Source organism: Diospyros lotus, chromosome 1 (genome assembly GCF_014633365.1).
Source record: "Diospyros lotus cultivar Yz01 chromosome 1, ASM1463336v1, whole genome shotgun sequence".
NCBI classification, from domain to species: domain Eukaryota; kingdom Viridiplantae; phylum Streptophyta; class Magnoliopsida; order Ericales; family Ebenaceae; genus Diospyros; species Diospyros lotus.
In genome coordinates, this window is record NC_068338.1 from 18,215,100 (window position 1) to 18,241,064 (window position 25,965).

The 25,965-nt window shown below is 38.0% G+C and overlaps 1 protein-coding gene across 1 annotated transcript in view; it reads right to left on the reverse strand.

The window, feature by feature from the left end:
- Positions 1 to 23,755, reverse strand: part of LOC127800562 (NADH--cytochrome b5 reductase 1-like) — a 39,884-nt gene extending 16,129 nt beyond the window's left edge. The window contains exons 1-4 of the mRNA XM_052335255.1: positions 23,482 to 23,755; positions 4,071 to 4,212; positions 3,833 to 3,923; positions 3,644 to 3,721 (exon numbers count right to left, since the gene is read on the reverse strand). Coding sequence (XP_052191215.1) covers positions 3,644 to 3,721; positions 3,833 to 3,923; positions 4,071 to 4,212; positions 23,482 to 23,596 — 426 coding nt within the window. The 5' untranslated portion in view covers positions 23,597 to 23,755. The remainder of the gene's footprint in view (positions 1 to 3,643; positions 3,722 to 3,832; positions 3,924 to 4,070; positions 4,213 to 23,481) is intronic.
- Between the last annotated feature and the right edge of the window lie 2,210 nt (positions 23,756 to 25,965).

Consider the following 25,965-nt stretch of genomic DNA (forward strand, 5'->3'; position numbering starts at 1 on the left):
AGATCTTCAGGATTTGCAACTTTAGGTAAAAGTTCTAGCATGGGATTGGGTGCAGTTTCAGGTTTCTACACTTCAAGTGGAAAGGAGGTAAGGAGTGGCATAGGCACATCCTTATCTTCCATAATTGAAGTCTCCCTCTGAAGATAAAATTGAGAAAAATAGGATTCATGCTCAACAAAGGTAACATCGGCAATGATGAGAAACCTTTTAGTGGGAGGGTGATAGCATTTGTATCCTTTTTGGTTAGAAGGATAGCCCACAAAGACGCATTTAGCTGCTCAAAGGATCCAATTTCCCTCTATTATGGTTGTGAACATGAACAAAAGAAACACACCCAAAGACTCTAGGGCTAAGGGGAGATGTGGAAGACAAACTCGGATAGAAGTGAGATAACATGGCCATTGGAGTTTGAAAATTTAGCATGAGACATGGCAGTCGATTGATGGTGTAAGTTGCTATAAGGATTGCTTCCCCCCAAAAGTGTTTAGGCACATTATGCTGAAACAACAAGGCTCTAGAGGTATCTAGAAGGTGACCGTTCTTTTTTTCGGCAAGGCCATTTTGTTGTGGGGTAGAACACAAGAAAATTCATGAATAATACCCCTCTGATAGAAATAGATGGAAAGAGTCTGGTTAAAATAATCTCGAGCATTACCAGACCTAAACCGTTTGATTTAAGCCCCAAATTGAGTTTTGACATAGAGAAAAAAATTTGGAGGATGTCACTCACATCAGATTTAGATTTAAGGAGAAAAAGATCCATGCAGCCTGTATACAATCATCGATAAATGTGACAAACCAATGAGCACCAAAAATATTTGGAATAGTTGATAAGACCCCAAATATCACTATGAATTAAATCAAAATGAAAAGAGCTTCTATTATTACTAGGAGGAAAAACAACACGCTTATGTTTGGCAAGTTCACAAATGTAACAATGAAATTTGCTAATATCTAGATTTGTAAACAAAGAAGGGAACATAATCTTGAGTGTGGAGAAAGCTGGATGTCCTAGCCTGTAATGATGCAGCCAAATAGTGTCCTTGTGGGGCTGATACTGTTCAGAGAGGTATGTTAGGGCTTGGTTCCATTTGGAAGCAGTTTGTTTCTTATATTTGTCAAGGTAGTATAATGCATCCCATTCCTTAGCACGCCCAATCATCAGTCCCGAGACCTAGTCCTGAAATAAGCAACAAGAAGGTAGAAAAATAACTTTGCAGTTGACATCAGAAGACAATTTAGATACTGAAAAGAGATTGGTGGACAATTTAGGCACATGAAGGACATTTTTAAGAGTGAGTAGGGTTGATTGTAATTTCTCCTATGCCAGCTACTGTGATTAATGAACCATCAGCAATAACTATTTTTCTATGGCTAGAACAGGGAGCATATGAGTGAAAGGACAGGGAGAACAGTGGTGACAGAATCAATGATCCAGGAATCTGAAGAATAAGTATCAGAGGCATTTAAAGCATAAGAAATAGAAGGTTTACCTGAATGTATCAAGGAGCAGTTACCTGAGATAGATGGTTTGTCCAAGGTACATAGGAATTGCCTCAACCTTTCAATCTCCTTCTAGTTGAATTCTTTCTGTTCTTTTGGTTCATGGATCTTTTCTTCCTCGTGTGAAATGGCCATATTGGCTTGCCCTTGACTCCAATGTAGTTGTCCACCCTTATTTCCCCATTCTTTACTTGGTGGCTTTCCATTGAACTTCCAACACATCTCCCTAGTATGCCTAGCTTTCTTGCAAAAAGTACACCATAGGTTGTCACAGTTGTCACTCCACGTGTGCTTAGGGACTGTCTTACCATTGTCTCCACCCAGTTAGTCTCTCTTGAATCCACGGCCTCCTCCATTAGCCATCAATGCTAAAGCCTCGATTGGTTTAGCGTGCAACATTACACCCCTTTTGCTTTCTTCAGCCAATATAATTGAAATAATTTCATTAAGTGAAGGTAAATCAGCTTTACCAAGGATTTGGATTCTTACCTGTTCATACTCCCCATTAAGTCCTACTAGAAAATCATAATTTCTCTATGAAGGTTTTCAGTGTGGTTGTATCATCATTGTTTTTCATCTCAATAACCCAATAGAGATCTATTTCTTGCCAAAGTCCTTTTAGGAAATTGGCATATTCTGTGACAGACTATTTCATACTCCCCATCAAGTCCTACTAAAAATTCATAAGTTATGTCTTTCTCTATGAAAGTTTTCAATGTGACTGCATCATCACTGTTTTTCATCTCAATAACCCAGTAGTGATCTATTTTTTGCCAAAGTCCTTTTAGGAAATTGGCATATTCTGTGACAGACTATTTCATACTCCCCATTAAGTCCTTACTAAAAAATCATAAGTTATGTCTTTCTCTATGAAGGTTTTCAGTGTGGCTGCATCATCACTGTTTTTCATCTCAATAACCCAGTAATGATCTATTTCTTGCCAAAGTCCTTTTAGGAAATTGGCATATTCTGTGACAAACTTGTTCCCTTCTTTTGCAGCAGTGATTTTGGTCTTCAATTCATAAATCTAAGCTACATCATTAACTTACGAATAGGTTTGTTGAATAGACTCTCAAACTTCCTTGGTTGTGGGTAGAAACATACAAGTGTCACTTATTTCAGGTGCCATGGAACTCCACAGCCATGCAATGATCATGGAATCCTCTTCATCCCATGTTGCATAGGCTGCATTTTCCTTCATTGGTCTGGTCCCCATGATGTGACTTATCTTTCCTTTCCCTTTCAAAATGGTTCAGATAAGTTGAGACCATTTGAGGTAATTTCTTCCGTCCAATCTGTAGGCTGCATGAATCTGCTACAATTCTCCAGAAGGTAGGATCCCTAGAGGTGTTGTTGTTTCTCTTGTATCACAAGAGCTAATCCCAGTTTGAGTAGACATCTTGATTGAACGAAGAAACAAGGCTAAAGAGAGACTAAGAAAGAGCTACGGATCAGTAGATGCGATTGCAGCAATGAAGGTTACCAGAAAACTAAACAGCAATGAAGGCTAGAGGTTAGGAGGATAATCGGCAATGAAGGCTGGAGGAAGGGTTGCCCACGGAGAGTTCCCTAAAGCTCCAATACCATGTTGAACAAGATAGAAAAGAGAGATGTTGAACAAGATAAAAAAGAGAGAAAACCCTTCTTTTATGAATAGAACTCTATGTTAGATCTAGCCTCCCTCTATTGAAATTTATAGTAAGTTGTACAATAATTAAGGCCTAAATTATAGCTAATTACATCTAATCACATGCTTAATTGACTACTAATTACATGCTAATTGACAGCTAATCTTTGACTTCTAATTACATGCTAATTGACAGCTAATCTTTAGACTACTAATTACATGCTAATTGACAGCTATTCCCTGATTTGTGGCAAATCTTCGTTCCTTGATTTATGGCAACTCTTCTTGATTTTTCTGTCTTGATTCACTGCCATGATTCACGACAGTAATCCATCCCCCAAACATGTATATGCCATGAAGCTAGAAAATACATTGATAATGTGCAGAATATCAAGTTACCATTTCTGTTTCACTTACCTTGGCATTCCATTCTAGAATCTTTTAGCCATGCAGCTAAGGAGAAGCAGCAAAGACAATAACTTGTAGTGTATATTAAGAAGTATAAAGTCTTACCTTGGGTCCCTTCACAGCCAAGTAATCACCTTCCTGCATTTCCCTAAAATGGTGGGACATCCTTCCTTGTGGATACATCTAATTAATCAGAAAATTGAAAAACAGAACAGTTATTCAAAGGGATAAGAAAAGATACAAATAAATAAAACTTGTTAAATAAACCAGTAGAACATTTAATAGTGCATATACCTTTATGACTAGTTCAAAGTAACCAACATCTGAATCTAAAGTGGTTGGTGTATACGGTTTGACAACATCTTCACCCTGACTATCTTTCCCTCTGTTCCATAAAACATTGAAGATAAGTAACAACCTAATATTTAATCTTAATTTCAACCCTTTGTTGTTAACTATTATGCCACTTCAAGAAAAATTTGGGTATTAACATTGCACTCCATAGTGGACAAGAAAAATAAGGCTAACCAACCTGCAAATCATATGTTGTCCAATAGGAAGTCCCAAAATAGAAGTTGGTGTAGGTAGAGCAAATCTAAACTTGGCCACATTACGGCTGAGCTGGGTTCGTTTAACAAGTTTGAATTCCTTGAATTTTTCAGGGTCCAAGGAGCCTGTCAATGGAAATCATGGGGTCAGTTGACATGCAGGTTACAGAAGTCACAGTCTCATTGCACAATTATAAAACTAAACAAGGAGTTATGATTGATTTTGATGATTAAGGTGAAGGGCATGCGGACCTGGTCAGGAATTATGGGAGAGTCATGAGGTGGAGGTAGGACTAGTTCTTGGTTAACTAACAACAACAATCATAAGCCTTAATCCCACTGGATAGATCAGTTACATGAATTATAAGCTCAAACCATCTCTATGTATAGTCATATCCTCTGTAAGGGCATTATATCCTATATCACATTCAGTGGTTTCCCACCAAACTTTCCAGTCTTCCTGTCCTTTTTGCTACAAGTTGCCTCCATTTTATCCACTCATCTCACAAGTACATCCACAAATTTCTAGTTTGAACATCTGGTATCTGATCTTATCTTTTCATTATGGCTCCACATTCACCATAACATCCTCATCACCAACTATGCTCATATATTGCAAATGTTGGCACTCAATTGCCCAACATTCTAAGTCAAACAACAAGATCAAAGATGGTCATGTAGTTGTCAAATAAAACTTTCCTTCTAACTTTGAAGGGATTTTACAATCATGTAAAATGATGGATGCACTTCTCCTTGATTCCATGAGTAAAATCCCACATAATCTCCACTTTTTTGAACAATTAAGCCAAGATATTTAAATTGATCTTTTCTTTAGATAACTTGATCTTCAAGTCTCACAATGTCATGTTTCACTCTTTACATTTTTACTAAACTTGCATTCTACATATTCGGTTTGACCTCATCATTCATCATTGTCATTTTACTACACCTTATCCTAACCAACTTAGGCTTGATAGCATCGCATTCACAATGTCAATTAACTTCTAAAAGTCACATTGACAATACAAATCTATGTAAAAGAACATATTCAGTTTGGCATATTCAATTTGACCTACCTAACTTAAAATCTTTGAATTCTAAAGTGTTTCTTCATAATTCAAGTTTATTATCCATGCCACCTTTTGTCATTCACTAAGACAATATCATCTGCAAATAACATACACCAAGACAGCACTTTTTGGATGTGTTTTGTGAGTTCATTCATGACTAAAGCAGAGAGATAAGGATCAATGCCGATCCTTTAAGGCCCTTAAAAAGTTATGTAAACAGATATTGGTAAGATTGGGTTGAAGAACAATTGATTTATCATGGAGATTAAAGGTCTCAATGATAAGAAATTGAGAGACCATCTGCATTGGAAGAATACTAGAGTAGAACTCATAAAAAGGGAAGTAGAAAGGCTCTTGATTTCTAAAAAAGGGTGCTGTAAACAAAAATCTAGGTTGGGGTTCTTCGAAGAGGGAGAAGAAGGCTAGAATTTTTTTCATAGGATGGCCAATGCCTACAATAGGCTAATCATACTAGCCAGTTGATTTATTAGGGGAACAAAACCACTTCTAAGGATAGAATCTCCTCCAGGGCATAGCTTTAAATGCATCTGTGAGAACCAAAGTCTTTGCTTGCAAAGATCTTTTACAGAAAAGAAGGTGGTGGAAGCCGCAAATAGCTTAAATGAACACAAAGTGCCAGGAACCAACGGGTTTTCTTTAGCCTTTCTTCAAAAATGGAGTGGGGTGAGGGGTGTGCAATTTGTCAGCATTTCTTCACCATGTGTAGGTCAAGAAGAGCATGACTGCTTCTTTCTTATCTCTTGTTCGTAAGAAACGAAATGCTAAAGATCTAAAAGACTTTAGTCCCATAAGCATAGTTGGGAGCTTGTACAAAGTCCTAGCCAAAGTTTTAGTTAATAGACTGAACTCTGAAGGTGGTAACAGATGGGATTGTCTCTAATGCCAAAAATGTTCTTTGTGGCGGTCACCAGATCATAGATGCAGCTCTCATTGCCAATGAATGTGTAAACTATTGTCTTAAATCCCTTGAGTTGGGTCTTCTTTGAAAACTAGATACCACAAAAGGTAACCTTGTGAATTGGAACTTCTTACTTTGAATTAGAGAGAATAGGTTTCAAGGAGAGGTGGAAGACTTGTAGCTATCATTGCATTTCAGCTGTAAAGTTTTCAGTCTTAAGTGTTCCTAAAGGCTATTTCATACTTCTAGGGAGTTGAGGCAGGGGGATATCGTTTCTCTCCCTATTCCTTTTCATGAAACAAGCAAAAAACAGAATGCTCGATTAATTAATTCTAGAGGAATAGGGAAAAATATATACACAAGGGGTCCCTTGTCTTATCTCCTATATTTTAGGAGAAGATTTAGGATTCTTTCTCTCCTAAAAACTAGGAACAAACCAAACTTAAAATACAAACTTTGAAATACAAATTTACAACAACTACTCTAGAAGGATAATGACTTATCCTTATCTTATCCATCTCCTATTTTGAATTTCGAATCTTCTTGATCTCATCCAACACTTCCCCTTAAGCTTAGGAATAGATGCAAATCATTCCTAGCTTGACTATTAGAGATTCGAACCCTTGTTTCATCATAGCTTTTGTGAACACATCTGTAATTTGATCAGTGGTTAGAACATAGAATAGAATTATCCCCCCTTCCTCAATTTCACGCTTTATAAAATTCCTATCTATCCTTACATGCTTCATACAATCATGTTGGACTGAATTTCTCACAATACTAATAGCAGACTTGCTATCACTGTATACCCTTGTAGGTTGAGTCAAAGGTATCCTTAGGTCCTCTATTAACTTTTCTAACCAAATCACCTCACAAATGCCTTGAGCTATTACTCGGAATTCTGCCTCAGCACTGAGCCACCATTGATTGCTTTTTACTTCTCCAGGTCACAACATTTCCCCATATCTTAATTCAATAACCAATTGTTGACATGTTGTCCTCTATAGAGCCTGCTCAATCTGCATCAACAAACCCTTCAATTCCTCGTTCCTTGGTCTTTTTAAGCATAAACCCTTTCCTAGGTGTCCCTTTTAGATATCTAAGCACATGAAACACAACATTCATGTGCTTCTTTGTAGAAGCATGCACGTATTGACTGATCTTGCTTACCGCATAGGTTATGTCGGGTCTGGTAAGAGACAAATAGATCAACCTGCCCACTAGCCTTTGGTATCTCTCTTTTTCAACTAGGATATCATCATCATTTTTTTCAAATTTCCAACCTTTGTCTAATGGAGTACCAGTTGGTCTGCATGTTAGCATCCCTGTGTCTTTGAGTAAATCCCCAGTGTATTTTCTTGAGAGATAAATAAGCCTTCCTTGCTTCTAGCCACCTCCATTCCTAGGAAGTACCTCATGAGTCCTAGGTCTTTCACCTCAAACTCAGCTCTCAGTTGCTCTTTCAATATTTTGATACCCTGCTCATCATCACTTGTTACAATGATATCATCAATATAGACAATTAGTATAGACTTTCTTCCAATTTCTGTGGTTTTGATAAACAAAGTATAGTCAGTCTGTCCTTGTTTATACCCAAGCCGGATTAAGGTAAGGCTAAACTTCTTAAACCAAGCCCGAGGTGACTGCTTCAAACCATATAGGGATTTCTTCAGTTTACAAACCTTTTCTCCACAACCCATTTCATCTTCAAAGCCTGGTGGAATTTTCATGTAGATTTCCTCATCTAAGTCCCCATTAAGAAATGCATTTTTTATATCAAACTGAAATAAAGGTCAATCCAAATTTACAGCAATTGAGAGTATTACCCAAATAGAATTGAGTTTAGCTACAGGGGCAAAGGTCTCTTCATAGTCTATCCCATAGGTTTGAGTAAATTTTTGTGCCACTAACCTTGCCTTATACCTATCAATACCACCATCTGCATTGTGCTTGATGGTAAACACCCATTTGCATCCCACAATTCTCTTATCTAAGGGTAATTCAACTATATCCCAAGTGTGGTTTCCAACCAAGGCCTTCATTTCTTCCATCACAACTGCTTTCCACTTAGGATCTCCCATAGCTCCTTGAATATTTTTAAGAATCTCAGCATTGTCAAGCCTTGCAATAAATACTCTAAGTTGAGGAGACACTTTTGCATAAGCTAAATAATTGGACAAATGATATTTAGGATGTTTAACACAAGATCTTACACCCTTTCGGAGAGCTATAGGTACTACCCAGTCTAGCCCATCATCTTGGATAGCACCATTGTTAGTTATGGGTTGATCCTCAATGTCTTCCATTAATTCAGTCTCATCCCCTGTTAAATCAACACCTGCTTTACTGTTTTCTGATAGACCATCATCGAGGGAGGATGATTAACCCTCCTGGACTTTAGATGGACCTTTAGGTTTTCGGGAATACACAAACCAAGGAGGACTGGTAGGTTGTTGAGTTTGAGATTGAGGAGATAAGGGTTGCACAGGTTTAGAGATGGGTGACTAAATTGGAGAAATTGAAGGTAAATTAGAAGGATTAAGGTCTACTGCTACCAGCATCTTATCAGGGATGGATATTAATTCTCCCCCTTGAGAAGATGCTGGCAAGAGGGGAGGAAAAAATGAAGGAACAAGAAAGGGATCAGTAAGATTGGTTCGAGAACCAATGTGCGAATAATAGGCAAGATCCTCATAGAAAGTGACATCGGTGGAGGTATAAAACTGTCGATTGATGGGACAATAACACTTGTAGCCCTTTTATGAAGGAGAGTAGCAAATAAAAGCACATTTTAGGGCTTTTGGATCTAACTTGGTTCGAGACACACTGTGGTTGTGAACATACACAACACATCCAAAAACTTTAGGCTCAATGGAAGGAAAGAAGGGTGTATTAGGATAGGATTCACAAAGGGTTTCAAGAGAGGTTTTGAATTTAAGGGTTTTAGAAGGGAGAAGATTTATCAAATATCCGGCTGTAAGAACAGCCTCCCCCCCAAAATGAATGAGGCACATGAGTGGTGAACATCATAGCCCCTGCCACTTCTAAGAGATGCCGATTTTTTCTTTCAACCACACCATTTTGTTGTGGTGTGCAAGGACGAACTTTGATGCAAAATACCATGTTCAAGTAAGTAGTTGGTCAAGTCATGAGAAAAATATTCTCAACCATTGTCAGTTTGAAAGATATGGATAAAGGTTTGAAACATATTCAAAACAAACTTGTAAAATCTTTTGAATATGCTACTTGCTTCTAATTTATTTTTCATAAGATATACCCAACATGCACTAGAATGGTCATGAATAAAAGTTATAAACCATCTTGAACCAGAAAAATTAGGATGTCTAGAGGGGCCCCAAATGTCACTATGGATTAAATGAAACAGTTTGGAAGGCTTATAAGATTGAATGGGGTGATGGGCTCTTGATCATTTTGCAAGAGTACATTGTTCACAAGAAATAATTTGGTCTTTATTGATAAAAAAACAGAGGATACAAGAATCTAAGATAGGGAAAGCTAGGGTGTCCTAACCATTTATGCCATAACATAATCTTAGCATTGGAGGTAACAGTTAGGACTATTTTATTCGAATGAGATGAGGCTGAAGTATTCTTCATCAACTCGTACAGTCCATCTCTTTGTCACGAACCTATGGTTCGTGATAGGTTAAAAGAGGAATTGGAGAAGAAAATCAAATTGAAGGAAGGGGGAAATCAGTAGAAAGTGGGAGAGATATTAAGAGAAAGAGAGGGAGAAATAGAAGAACAGAAGAGAGAGGAAGAAGAACGAGAGAGGAAGAATGGTAGAGGGAAGAAAATAGAATTCAATTCAATAATTTTTCAGCATCCCTTCTCCCATGGAATGGGATGAATACATATAGGTGCTGCTTGGCGTGGGTGTGGATGCAGCAGATCATCCCCCCCTCCAGCAGTTACAACAAACTATTTTGTCCTTTTCCTAAGGCCTCACATGTGGCCTTTCTAATTCTAACAGAATTGATAACTAGAATATAGGTGCAACAATTAAAGTAAAAGAAATACAGCATAGCTATTCTAATTAACTCTTGGGTTGTGACAATTCCCTCTCCTTGAAAAGTTTCTTGTCCCCAAGAAACTTATTACAACCGAGCTATTGTTTCTTCATCCAATGCCCGCTTTCTCCATCTGTTTAATTCTTCTTTCTTTCTTTCTCCTTCTAGGCTTCTTCTTCTTCGTTATTAGGTTTACAAGATCAAATCCAAGCATAAATTGGCCCAGAATTTCAGTAGGGAAAACTTCATCACCGTCCAATACAAGTAAGAAGGGCAGATCTACAGCCATTGTTGTTGTTACTATATCCCCATTCAACCCACAGCCATGTTTTGCTACAGAAATATCAACAGCAGCCTCAAAATGCAGCAATGGAGGTTTGTATTCTTTCCTTGAATACTCATACCAAGGCTGTTTGTGAGCATTAACATTAGGAGATGCTGCAACTTCACTTCCAACCAACGATTGCTCAATGATTGACACCTGGCCAAGTGTCTTAGCACTAGTAAGAGTGCTTGAAAGGTTGTCAATTGATTGAATGTCATCCTCCAATCCCTATTCCTCACTTTTTTCTTCCTCTTCCCCTTCTTCCTTAAAGTTGGACTGCTCTTGTTGCAGAATCCCAAAAACATCACCATCGAGAACTTCTTTTCCCTTTTGTTGGCTGCAATTCCCCTCTATTTGGCCTTCTTTTTCAGCAATATCAGATGATCCCTCTGCATTGGCTGCCCTATCAATCTGTTCATGACAAATTCCCTTCGAAGGATGTAATCCATCACCAATATCATCTCTGATGCTGCCAACATCCTTATTGATATTGCTGCTTAATTCAAAATACCCAAGCGCATACTCGGAAGTCAATGATGAATCAGTTTCCCACCTTCTTGTCTTCTTCTTCGGCTTCTCCATTTTAAGAAACTCCTCCTTATTAAAACTTCCATGATAGTCATCAAAGTATTCGGCAGGAAAACTGTAATGATACTCCTTAGATAGTATCATTGCAAATTCTTGCAACTTCTCACGAAACATTCGATCAAATTCCTTGCACTCTTCATCAAACCCACTGTTGGTTCCTTTGTCCAGTTGGCTAAGCCCCTTCTTATGTTCCTTGTTGCTGCCAACTGAAAATGCAGCCTTCTTTGGCTGCCATTGAAGCTCCATTTTCGCTGAAAATGAAACATTCTTCTGCTGCAATTGAGGCTGCTCTCTTGCTTGAAAATTAACCACTGAAAATGCAACATCATTCGGCTGCAATTGAGACCTCATCTCCTTCTTATATCTGCTTTATAGCAAGCACCTAGGATAAACGATTGTCTATCAACCCTCAACGGTCTTCAATTTCTCAGCAAGATGAGCCACCTGCCTTCCAATTCAATTCTTATGTCAGTAGTCACCAAAGAAACTGCTGTAAACTCACCTATGTCGGCCTCAATTCAGCAAAATAATCGGACCCCGGATCCTCTTCTTTCTCTCTAATTCAAACAAAGTTAACCAATTCAAAGTTGAAATTACCCTTTGTTTACCTTACTAGCAGTCTAGGATTTGATTGGAATTATCACATGCGGAATTCCTCTTCACTGATTCGCTGCTCAATCCCTTCACCAGAGCCACGAACAAGTTGCCTTAACCTTCTAAATCTGGGCCAGAACTGTTTGTCCACCTCCTACCACCCAATTAGTCTTGCAATCTTGGACTTTAGCCTCTTATATTTGGTTGAGACCCCACAAAATTTAGCGGTAGTAAGAGGGATCGGAAGCTGGGCGGTGGTCGAGATCTGTTGCTAAGAAGCAACAGCCAAGATCGCCTGGGTTTGCTTGCTTCTATCACACACAACGACTTGGATCCAGCCACTAGGACAACTGTAATTTACACAAGCCGTTGGAATTGAAGGCTAAGGATGTTCACGGAATTGGCTGGGGCTCTTCGCTTTTCCTGTTTGAATAACCACGCCTGCAACAATATCCAAAAATCAGATCATCAGCTCAACCCATCTGCCGTCAATCCAGATTTGCAACGACCCTTGACACCACTGATGTCCTTACTTCAGAATCGCGCCTTAAGATCGCCTGGAATCGAATAACCCAATCACCGACTAATGGCTGGAGGACCCCCCGCACTCCTTGAGTTCACCTTTCAAATCCGTCTCACTCTTCACCCTCCGACGGACTCCGATCCCCTCGAAACGTCCACTACAGTTCACCGTCTGGGTCAGAATCCCCAACAGATCAAAGCGGCAGCATCAGCAATGCACCTACTTGAATTCGCGTTCACCACACCCAGAATCACTTCTCACCCGTTTGGATCGGATTTGCTTGCTTGTGCTCACCTCACCCAATCACCGTCCGTTTGGATTGGACCACTGGCTCGGTCTCGTAATTTATCAGAATTTCGCTGGGTTTGCTTCGCATTCCACTTTCAGCCTCAAATAGCAACCAACGTTCCACCTCGTGCTTCAGAATCAATTTTCGAGGGTCACTCGTAGCGATTGTGGATTAGATGCTAAGAATTTCCAAACTCCAGCAAACTGAACAGCTAAGCAACAGATCCGATTCCGCCTTCTGGCTCGTTTGTTGCAAAGTCTCCTACACTCGCCTCACCTTCTTGATCAACTACAACAACTCGGAAAATAACAACAAATCACCCTGTTGTTCCACCTTCAAGTCGACAACCTAATCTAAAGCGATTCACGCTTCCACCTTCAAGGTCGCTCCGATTCCGATCCCATACCTGCTGCGCCACTCGGATTTTTACTTCAAATTCAACTCGTATCACCGTCGAAACTTGAATCAAAACCACAGCCAATGATGGACTGCTCTGATACCATTTGTCACGAACCTATGGTTTGTGATAGGTTAAAAGATGAATTGGAGAAAAAAATCAGATTGAAGGAAGGGAGAAATCAATAGAAAGTGGGAGAGATATTAAGAGAAAGAGAGGGAGAAATAGAAGAACAGAAGAGAGAGGAAGAAGAAACCGTTGGGTGAAGATGGGCATTGGATAAAAAAGTAACGACTAGGTAGTAATAAGTTTCTTGGGGACAAGAAACATTTCAAGGGGGGGAAATTGTCACGACCTTGGATATTATAGGGGTAAAGCTGTAATTGAGTTACAATTACAATTAGGGGGTATTTTTATAATTCGATTACAGCACATAGGTGTTGTTATTATGTTATTTTCCCTTTTTGTCTTGTAGCCAGTTGGTTAGAGAGCTTTGTTTGATAGCTAAGTGAAGCTATATATATTGCCTTAGCTGTAGGAAGGGGATATGCTGAAATTGATATTGAATCTCTACTTTCTCTCTAAGTCTCTCTCTCCAATCTCCCTCACGTTCCTCTTGCTTCTTCCCTTTTCTCTCTCAATATCTCTCCCTTTTTCTACTGTTTTTCCCCCTCCTACAATTCTGATTTCATTCACCAATTCCTCTTCTAACCTATCACGAACCCTAGGTTCGTGACACTCTTGCTTCAGCACTGTCAATCATCATCCCCGATGCTTGGTCCTAAAACACACAACATGAGGGAAGAAATATCACTCTACAATTCATATCTTTGGTAATTCTACTGATAAGAGATTATAACTCAACCCAGGCACATATAAAACTGATTCTAACTTTAGATTTGAAAGACAAACGATCCCATGACCCACGATAGAAGAGATAGTACCATCAGCCATTGAAATATCAATTGAATCTTTACAGGGAGTGTATTCAATCATATGCTTAGTAGAACTAGACATATGGTCGGATGCCCCTATGTCTATTATCCAAGCGTCCTTAGGCAGTCTGTGTGTTGTCAAGGAGAGATGGGGATTACCTTGCAGAGCCATGGATGCAATAGGCTGATGTGTAGAGGTGCAGTAGGCTAATGTGTAGAGGTGCAGTAAGCTGATGTGTAGAGGGGCTAGTAGGCCTGGTACCTTGATTTAGCAATCGATAGAGGGCCTGAATTTGTTCTTCTAACATATTTAAATCTGTCCTACTTCTGCCCTCACTAAGTGCCTCGACAACATAGGCTGATCAGGTATTTTCTCTCTTGTTTTTAGGCTTCCAGTTTGCAGGTTTACCATGGATCTTCCAACAAGTATCCTTTGTATGATACAGCCTTTTACAGTGGTCACACCACTATTTTTCCCTTCCTACTCCTTTTGAGAAATTTTCCCTCGGTTTAACAATTGCAAGAGCAAAATTTTGTTGGTTTATACTTAGATCACTAAGTTGATGAAGCATTACCTTTCGTCAACTTTCTTCTCTCCTCACCTCAACAAAGACCTCCCTGAGAGATGGCAAGGGTTTTGTTCCAAAAATCTTGCCTCTTACTTCGTCTAAATCAATATTAAGTCCATGAAGGAAATCAAATATCCTATCTTTTTCAATCATCTTGTAATACCTCTTGTTGTCAGCAGTACACTCCCAATTTATAGTATGGAATAAATCCATTTCATGCCATAACTCAACCAATATATTAAAGCAATTTGTAACACTCATGTTACCTTGCCTTGTTGTCCTAATAGCTAACCATATTTCAAAGCTTTGAGAGGAGTTCTCCAGGTCGGAATACATCTCCTAGATAGAATCCCAAATCTCCTTAGCGGTTTTGTGAAATAGGTAAGTCCTTCCTAGTCTTGGCTCCATCAAGTTGATCAACCATGCCATTATGGTTGAATTTTCAACTTCCCAAGTGCCATAGGTGGCAGAATCGGTCGAAGGAGTAGGAATATCCCTCGTGAGATAGCCGGATTTTCCTTTCCCTTTGATCACCAATAAAACAGATTGAAACAATTCCCTAAAATTACTACCATTTAACTTGTGGTGAGTAATTTGTATGGGATGGTTATCGATAGAATTGTTTGGTAGATTCTAAGAAGAAGGGGCTGGAATAGAAAGAGGAAAAGGTTTCGGGGAGCTTGTACCGGAGGCTTCAGTTAGGGTAGGATTCTAGTGAATATCGGCCATGATCTTTGAGAGAGAGAAGAAGAACAGCAAAGAGCTTTAATGATGTTTGTCAAGCCTTGGCTCTGATACCATAAAACATGCAAAAAATATAATGCTTGATTAATTAATTCTAGAGGAATAGGGAAGAATATATACACAAGGGTCCCTTATCTTATCTTCTATATTTTAGGAGAAGATTTCTTTATCTCCTAAAAACTAGAAACAAACCAAACTTAAAATACAAACTTTGAAATACAAATTTACAACAACTACTCTACAAGGATAATGTCTTATCCTTATCTTATCCATCTCCTATTTTGAATTTCGAATCTTCTTGATCTTGTCCAACAATCTTAGTGATGGAGTCCTTCAGCTTCCTCGTCACAAAAGTGATGACCACAACCTTGGGTTGGTTAAATGGTTTTGAAGTTAGCACGAGGGCAGGTTCCAAGCAACTTTAGTTTACATCTCTTCATGCCCTAACCAGTTCCCTAGTGCCTAGTTCTGTTCATGAGGCCTTTTTAGACTCACGATGGGTTAAGGCTATGGAGAAAGAGTTCATAGCTTTGCAGCATAACCATACTTGGGACTTAGTTCCCTTTTCCGAATCCGAAGATATGAACCTCATTGGCTGCAAGTGGGTGTATCAAATTAAGTATAATCCTGATGGAACAATGCTTAAGCACAAGGCTAAGTTGGTAGCCAAGGGTTTTCTTCAACCACAGGGGATTGATTATGCTGAAACTTTCAGTTCGATTGTTAAGGATCCAACTATTCAAGTTTTATTCACCTTGGTTGTTACTTTTGGTTGGGACATACAGTAAGTAGATATTAATAATGCCTTTTTGAATGAAAATTTGACTGAGGAAGTTTATATGTCCCAACCTGAAGGGTTTATTGATGCTCGATATCCCTCCCATGTTTGTAAGCTAAGGAAATCTCTCTATGACCTTAAACAGGCACCTCGAGCATGGTACACTAAGTTGAGAGTTGCTTTGCAGTCATGGGGATTTGTAAGGGTTGTATCTGATGCCTCACTATTTATTAAACGTACTTCTCAATTTGTGTTGTTTGCACTAGTGTATGTTGATGATATTGATCACCGGTTCTAATTCTACAGCCCTTGGAGCCTTTATTCATAATTTGAACACAAACTTTGCTTTAAAAACTCTAGGATCTGTTCATTATTTCCTAGGCTTTGAAGCTCACAGAAATCAAACTGGGATTTATCTTACACAGTCTAAATATGTTTTGGATTTATTGAAGAAAGCAAGTATGCAAGACTGCTAACCAATGAGAGTGATTCCTTTGACAATCCATCTCTATATCGTACAATAATTGGCTCCTTACAATATTTGACCTACACTAGACCAGATATATCTTTTGCAGTCAATAATTGGATAGCTTGTAAACGGATGCTTAGATATCTCAAGGGCATTCTTGGTTTAGGCCTCTTTTTCTCACCAGCACCTATTAACTTACCACTGGTTGTATATATTGATGCGGATCACGCCAAATGTAAAGTTAGTAGGCGATCTACTAGTGGTGTTTGTGTATTTCATGGGCAGAATTTGATAGTTTGGAGTTCAAGGAAGAAAACAGTGGTTGTTTGATCAGTTGGAGAGGCTGAATAAAGAGCTATTATGCAAGGGGTGACTAAAATATTATGGCTGAAATCTCTGTTTTCAGAGTTGGGGTATAAGTGTGGTCAAACACCAATAGTGTGGAGTGATAATATGGCTGCTAAAAGTATTGCTGAAAATCCAATATTTCATTCCCGCACTAAACATATGGAGATTAATGTCCACTTTGTGCAATAAAAGGTTGAAATTCAGCATGTGTCTACTTTACATCAGTTAGCTGACAACTTCACTAAGGATTTGCCAAGAAGCAGGTTTTAGTATTTGTGTGACAGAATCAACCTAAAGGAATCACCTATTCAAGTAGCCTCAGCTTCTCAAGCTTTTACAGAAAAGCAGCTAGTCAGAAGGGAGTCTCAATTGAGGGGGAACGTGAAGGAAAATATTACATGAAGTAGATTTTCTAGCTTTAATTTTGTATCTGTGTTTTTGTTCTTTAATTATGTTGTATTTGTTGTTGTATGTTGTAGTAGTAAGTCTTGGACTTGCGCTTATGTTAGCACCTTTGTTATGTCGGTAGCTTAGGCTCTTGATAAGTATATAATTAGCATAGCCTTATTTTATCTTGTCTTGATTCTCTCTTCTTTCACTTGAAGTAATATTCAGAGAATTTCTTCCTCTTCGTTTGTGCCCTAATCTCTGCCCTAGCTCATTCATTACAAGAAGTAGTTTGCGGGAGCAAGCATGTGCTCACCTGGGGGATGTTGGTCCACTAGGAAGATAAGGAATCCTTACACCATCAGGCTTCAAAAGGCATTATGGTATGGGAATTTACATTTTCTAGGCATAGGTGGGAGAGGAGAACAAGGTCAAGATTAAGCTAGGAACTAGACATAGGTCTTTAGGTGAAAATTTTCAAAACTTTTTTGCCTTGTGAGCAATAGGGAGGCTTCAACAAGGAATTACCTTTTTCCCTCCCCAAATGGTATGGTCCCCTTGATTCAAATATTTCTAGGATTGAGAGGATAACAAGGTCAAGATTAAGCTAGATTCGTGGACTAGCCATAGGTCTTTATGTGCAATCTTTTCAACCTGTTTTTCCTTGTGAACAATAGGGAGGCTTCAGTGAGGAATTACCTTTTTCTCTCACAACATGGTATGGTCCCCTCAATTCAGACATTTCTGGGATTGAGAGGTTGGTTCTTTGTCTACCTTCTTCAGTTTGTCAAATGATCATCCTAGGGTTGGGCAGGGAAAGTTATTTTGATTAGACGCCAGGCCAAAGGAACTATTCAGTTCACTCTTTTTATGAGACCCTTTGTGAGCAAGGAAGAGAGGACTTGCCTTGGAAAACTCTTTGGAGATTGAAAGCCCCTCAAAGGATGGCTTCCTTTTTACAAATAGCTGCTCTCAGCAGATCCTCACTTCTGAGAATCCAAAGGAGGGGGAGAGTGGAAATAGATGGATGTTACATGTGAAAAAAGGGCAGAGAGATTGATCGCCCCTTTTTGCAATGTATAGTGGCTCAATATTTGGAATTAGAGCCTTTTCTTCCCCTTTTTTGGTGCCTATTGAGTAATACACCTCAGTTTTGGACGTTTTATATGCCTTAGGCCAGGCCTGTCCTTTCACAGGGAACATGAGGATGACCATTCCTTCTTTATATTTTGCGATTCACATTTGGAGCTATTGAGAATATAGAAACAGATTCACAATGCTAAGGGAGAAATTCTTGCTTTCTTCTTTGGTTGACCAATGGGGTTTTCCTTTTTCTTTTGATAATTATTGACTATTGTCTTTCCTGTACAAGACTTCTCTATGACCAAGAAGCCTGCAAGTCCTTCCAGGATCCTAATATAGGGTTCACCCCCTTTCCATGGCTTCTTAATTCTATTTTGCTTACCAAGAAGAAGAGAGGGGAAAAAAACAAGAAAAAAAGAAAGCTAAAAACCGGACAAGAAAAATGATAGTTTGTTATCCAAACAAAAGCAAGAAACCTAATATACAAATTGTTCAAGATTATAAATCCTTAATCAAACGAAATAGAGAATACATGCATTAAGATGATGCTTGAACAATTAACCATGTGTTGGCCCTAGAGACTTATCTGTACAAGTGAACAGTTGGGATGAATTGAATAACAAATGCAAACAAGTTAAAAGAAAACAAATCTAACATTTCTTAATGGTATAAAGCTAGACCGAAAGACTACATAGATTGAGCTTATCTTGTAATGATGACAAAACACAAATAATGAAATAATTGGTATAAGAATATAGATTATATGTATAGAAATGACTGGAAATCTGGTGGTTGCTTGACTATCTCATCTATATCTACTGAACCCATGTTTAAGTTTTAGAAGAACCACTAGATATCTAGAGACCATATCGCAGGTGCGGCACAGGCACAGGCACATGCACATACAAATCACCAAAGGTTCAAAACTAGTGAGTTCTTCATGCCATCTCAAGGTGTCAATCAGACTGACAATAAAAGCAACTAATCAGGATGCATAAGAAATGAAAGCAAATCATATTATCTTACATAAAATACTCAAGTAAAAGAGCATGTGAAAAGGCAATAAAAAGGAAGCAAGAAGCCAAATAAACTACTTAGAGAATCTAAATTACCTTGAGTAGCAAATATAGTAACATTTTAAATTAGGTAAAATAAAAACAAAAATACACAGAGAAAAGCAAAGTACTTAATAAATAAAAGACAAACAGATAACAGCATTTCTTTTTATGAATCAAATTGCCAACTTACATTTAATGCATCAAGAATCATAATTGTAATTACGTTTACTGTAATATAACATTCCATTTTATTTATTTAGTTATTGTTATTCTGTATTATCTTGACCTAGAAAACATATCAAAAATTATTAAATTCAAAATGTGACCCTTTGCTTCAAATTAACTCTACCAGATAGTTGTAGCAGTGGAAATTTAAGCATATTGAGATTCAAACAAGGTAAATTGCGTATCACATTCAGAATCTACAAGAAACATTGAGGATAAATTAGATATCAAAATAATAATTCTCTACTACCTTCTTCCGCTAAACCTTTTTTGCTTTGAAAAATAAGCAACAATATTAAATAAGACCTGCCAATAAGGTGGCAAACCAAAGATGACAGAATAAAGAAAGTTTAAAAAATAATGCAACCTGAAACCAAAACTCAACTACTAAAACCAAAAAGATTCAAACACAAAGAAGGTCTCTAGACTCTCCACATACCAAGAAAAAAGGAAGTATGAACATTACGCAAAAAGCTTTGAACAATTGCAAGAGCTCTCAAATTCCTTTTAAGCAAAATACGCCACTTAACTCAAAACGGACAGCTTACAAAGACAAAACAACCTGCTACTTGGGTAAGCCCAACTCAACAAGCGTCCAAAAACACAATAACTGGGTGTAACATCAGTTACCAGTGTTCTAAAAGGCGCTAGGCACTAGTTGGGCGGCAGACTGGTGCCTAGGCGGCGCCTAAAAAATTTAATATTTTTTTTATTTTTTTCTTAATATTCTCCCTGCTACAACAAGCAACAAGTTGGTGCTACTTGCTGCTGCAGCTTCTTCAATGTTTTTTACTAAATAACCGGAGACGGAGGAAGATGGATACAAACCAGAGGAAGCCGAGATCAGTGACGAGAGATGATAGCCAACAGATGAGATTGGCGGCGACAAGAGAGAACGACCAACAGCTGAGGTCGGCGGCGGCGACGAGAGAGCAGGACCAAGAGAAGAGATCGATGGCGGCGGCGAACAACCAAGAGGAGATCGAAGGGGAGAGAGAGAGAGGACCCGCGATGAACGACCAGAAAGAGAAAGGGAAAGGGGAAATAGAGAAAGGGAAGAGAGAAATAAGGTCGACCCAGGACGAGCACGACCTAGGCGGCCCAAGCCGCGCGCAACCCAAGTGGCCGCCGTGGCCCGAGAGTCAGGCCAGCGCCTAGGGGTGCCGACCAGCCCTAAATCGCCATGGCCAGTAGCCGCCCAACGCCTACGCGGCCGCCTAGGCCAAATTTTCGAACACTATCAGTTACTGAATATCAGAACACAGGAAGGGAAAAAAATGCTCCAAATATATCTACCCACTAAACAATGCAAAAGTAAGAGCCCCTCTGAATGAACTTTCAATGTCAGTTTTCAGTTTTCATTCATTATTTTGATAATGAAGAAAAAAATGGCATTTGGTTTACTCTTCTTTTTTTTTCAAAAACCTTGAAAATTTTTTAAACAAGAAAAAGGTGTTTTCACAATTTTCAATTCATTTTCATATTATTCCTCTGGTGGCCACTAGATACCAATGATTCTCAAACTACTGTGAGCCACTGGCATAATTCCCTAAGTTGTCAGTAACTCCCATGGGCGTCACCGACAAGTCCAATCACCAATGGGAGGTGACATTGGAAAACAAAAAAACAAAACATGGTTATCAAACAGCACATCCAATTTTTATTTTTTAAAATGAAAACAAAAACTGGACACCAAAAGAAGATGAAAATGAAAAATAAAAGTTGAACATAAGAAACTGAAAGATCTCTCAAATGACCCCTAAATGATTCACCAGCTCCTCATCCCTTTCACACAAACAACTCCACAAGCACTACCCAAATCCTTCTTTCTCATATTATCATCAGGGGTAAAAGTAGAACCAGGAGAGGCAGTCCACAAAAAGAAAGCCAGACCTCAACAAAAATTTTGAAAGAAACACCACTCTACCTTTTTCACACACAATCTCAAAGGAGTAAACAGAAAACTCATACTTGACCAAAACTGCACCTATCTGCCTTCCCCAGCCCAACTGATGAGTAAGTATTAAGGATATCAGATAAAGTTGAAGCAGAATCCAATTTCCAAGGAAGAAGGTGGAGTCTAAATTGTAACCAAAGAGCAAGTGATGAGCATAAAACACTCCATAACCGCAGTTCTCTGTTACTAGCTAAACCAAAAAAATAAAATGAAATAAAATAATAAATTAAATTAAAATAAACTGAGAACATCATATAATTGCCAATCCCAACACCAACTATCTATCCAAAAGCTAACTCTATAACCATTACCAACCAAAATGACATAAACCTAATAACTTACCCAAATCCTGATAATACCTTCCAAAAGCCCAATACCATACAAAAACCTAACAGGACTCAAAGACTACAAATGCCCTTGAAGACCATGTTTATCATCAAACCCTCTTCCAAAAGGACTCCCTCTCAACCAAAAACATCCATGACCACTCACCTAGAAGTGCTTTACTAAAGCCCCTTAACTTTCTAATACCTAAATGACCACACCACCATGCTCATTTGGAGTAAAAATCCTATCCAAATTTGTAAATGAAACTTTAACTTGTTAGCCAAACTAGCTATCAAAACACGAACTGTAAAAAGACCTGAAAATAGGTCATAATACAAGACAAATAATTTTTAACACGAGTGAATTTATTCCTTTTGCAAAGAAACTGGAATTTATTCCATGACCACTCACGAGTGAATTTATTCCAAACAAGCTCTGGACACAAGTCAACATATCACCCAAAGTGAACAATCTTTCATACATTACAACCAGAATTGCTGATAAGATAACCACTTGTGTATAAATAAATTTTTAAAGCGTGTGAGAAGGTAAATGGAGCGTATTAAATAGCACAACTATACAAATACATTTAGATATAGAAACTGGAATATTCCTTCACTTCTGCTTTCATGAAAAAAGACTCAAGTATCATACGAGAAGAGGAAGTCAAACATAATTTAGTCAATCAATGTTGAATAAGAAGTGTACAATAAATACAACAAGACATTTGAAGACATGTTAAAAAACTTAAAACGCCAATACTATCTTGATCACGCTAAACTCATATGCCTTCTCCTCAACTAGATCCTACAAAGAAATTGAAGAAATGTTACAAGATGTCAAATGTCAATAGTATCATGATCAAACTCAACTTGTTTGCCTACTCCCTAGCTGGATCTTGAGCAAGCACTGATTTTAGCTGAAACCAAGGCAACATCGCACTTGTATTGTAATTGTTTAAAATGTCGACAAATTGTAAATTCCTATATTCAACAACTCAACGAACTCCATAACACTTGGAAGCAAGGGATATCTCACCTGGTTGTGAAAATTCCTGACAGTACAAAACCGTTTCCTTTAAAAAAAAAGAGAGAAACAAGAAACAAGAAACAAGAAAGCCATATTGCCGACAGTGAGTTCCAGCACAACCTAGGAAATCATTTAGGATCTGTTTACTTGTGGAGAATGTTTCCTGTTTTCCATCTCCAGTTTTCATCTCTGTTCTGTCTTGAGAACAATCCTTGAACTTTACATATCAAATCAGTGGCTAACCAAATATATCTCTTAAACAAGTTCAAAATATTGCATCGGACACCACTTTACACAAATACCCAGGAGCAATATCATTTCATGTTATGGTGAAAAAACATAATATAACATCGTCCTTCTATTCAGACAATGTTTCTGGCTAAAAACGAACTCTTGAATATGATAAGAGCTTGCCTCCCCTCTGACATGTGAACGGATGATCTCAACACCGTGAAGCGACAACCACCCATTACACATTTCCCAAATGCACGAACAAAACGAGAAACATAAGATCTAAACTTCAGATCGACAAACATAAAATTTACACGTACAAAAAAAAAAAAAAAAACAAAGAAAGACCAAGCGGCAAATAACCCAACCAAAAGAACAATGACCAACAAAATAAAACCCTCACGAAAAACGACTGTCGAGCTTCGATTTACCTTGAAACAAACATATCCACAGTAACCCGAACGTAAACACGTACATACAGAAATAGGAAGTATGAGAAGGCGAAGGATGAAAGCAAGACCTTTGGGTTTCCTATTGGAGAGATAGAAATAATAGGCAGTGCCAGCCCCAACGGCAACCAGAGCCACGGTCACGCCCACCATGAAGTCAACCCTCTGAGATTGTGTCAACTCCATTTTCTGCAGCTTTCAGCTTATGGGTTTCACCCTCCGGCGGCTGGAAGCTTGAAGAAGGAAGGAGAGAGAAGCACTTACAACTAAAAGAAAAAGGGGAGAGAGAAATGAGTCCCGTTTGCTTGGTCACAGAAATGGAGAAAATTGGCAATGGAATGGAAAAATGTGATTTGATTGGGAAATCAATAAAAAGAAATCTGCTGCAGTGATTGCATAGAATTCAATTGAATTAGGGCAGGTATTCTTGCCAGCCAACCACTTTTATTTCTTTTATTTATTTTTTAATCTTTAGAGCAGAGTATAAATATTTTATATTTTGTGTTGTATTAATATAAAATATATAAAATATTATTATAAGGGTTAAATTTTAATATTTAAATATTTTTAAATTAAAATAATTTAAACAAAAACTCGCACACAAATGATACTTTCTTGACAACTTATGTCATAAATTTTTTAGATAAATTCTATAAAGAAATTACTTATTTTCATTTAAAATATAACAATTAATTTACCTCAAAATTAAAGCATAATAATTAATTTGATATCGTCATGTGATGATGTCAAATATAATTGTAATTAAAATGATCCGATTTTGATAATACAGTAAATTATAATTTTTTAAAATATAATAATTAATCTGACATATCATTTAAAACATTTTAAAAAAATCAATGATAAAACTTCAAAACACTAAAATAAGTTGTTTAATTATTATATAATAAAAAAAATATAATGGGAAAAAAGGAAAAAAAATAATTGATGATGTACCTTTGAACCTTAGTTAATGAAGTCTTGGTACAATGATGAGGCAGAAGTCTCGAAATCTAAGGGCCTCTTCTTTTTCTCGTTTTCGGGTCGTTTTCTGTTTTCAATTTTCCAAAACACTTAAAACGTGTTCTCTTTATTATTTTCAAAAACGCATCTTCAAAAACAAGTAAAAATTTTGTACAAAAAATCCAAAACAACAAAAATTCGTTTTGGCTGTTTTCAGTCAAAACACGCGTAAAAGATCAAAACACGGAAAACAGATTCGTTTCTTCTCACGCAGTGCAGACGCTCCCCCCAGCCCCGACCCCAACCCCAGCCTCCATTCTCGAATCTCCTCTCTCTCTCCTATCTTCTCTCTCTCTCTCTCGCCTCAGCCAAACATCGCGAACGCCATCTCCGTCGTTGCCAGAGTCGTCGTCGACCTTGCGCACCATCTCCGTCGCTGCCAAAGCCGCCGTCGACCTTGCGCGCCATCTCCGTCGCCACCAGAGCCGCCGTCGACCTCGCCCACCACTGCCGAAAGCCGCCATCAACCCACCCCTCTCTCCCCAAATCTGGCATACCCTATCCATTCTCTCTCTCTCTCCTCTCTTCTCTCCAAAACACCGAAAAATCACAAACCCAAAACACACAGCACCGCCTCTGCCACCGCCGTCGACCGCATCAGCCACTGCCACCGCGACCACCGCCGTCGACCACGCCCGCCACCGGCAGTGTGAGCCGCCGTCTACTGCCCACCGTCACTCCCCTTGCATCGCGTCCACCATCATCGCCTCCCTTCGTGCGAGACCCCATCCATTCTGTCTTTTGAATTCTTTTTTGATTTGATTTTTGTTTTGTTTGGTTTTATTTGAATAGGAATATGTAATATAATTTTTTTAATAATTTATAATTTATTAATAATTGTTTATAATTTATTTTAAATTAAATTTATTGAATAAAATATTATAAAATGATGTTTTTCAAATTTTCAAAGCAAACGCGTTTTCTAATTTTTTGTTTTAAGAAACAGTTTTTCAAAATAACAAAAAGAACACGTTTTCAAAAATTTCAAAACGGACACTCAAAACACAAAACTAAAAATGAATTGAAAACTCAAAACTGAAACACAAAGAGAACACCACCTAAAGTTTGGGTTCATGACTTCCTATATATAGTCCAACTGACTGTTTAGAAAAAATTAGTATTTTTATTTATTTTGTAATCATTTAAAATAATAATAATTTTAAGAAAATTAATGTGTGAAAAGGATTAAAATATTTAAAATAAAATACCTATATATATGTATATATTATTGTGTCAAGAGATATAATACATTGACATCATAACATTTGCATGTATTATATTAATCCAAAACAAAAAAAAGTTTTTAAAAGATAAGAATGTCGTAAGATGATGGCCTAGGGGCATCCTAGTCAATCCACGGCTCTAAGACGAGAATCAGCCATTAGTGACCGTTATTATGTAATTAATGCAAATAGTTAATGAATGTCACATCATAATAAATGATTTAGTTACGATGTTTGGGGATAGGAATACACACGCGCAAAAAAAAGGTGTCAATTTCAAAAATATGTGATCACCTCTATTCAAAAAAAGAA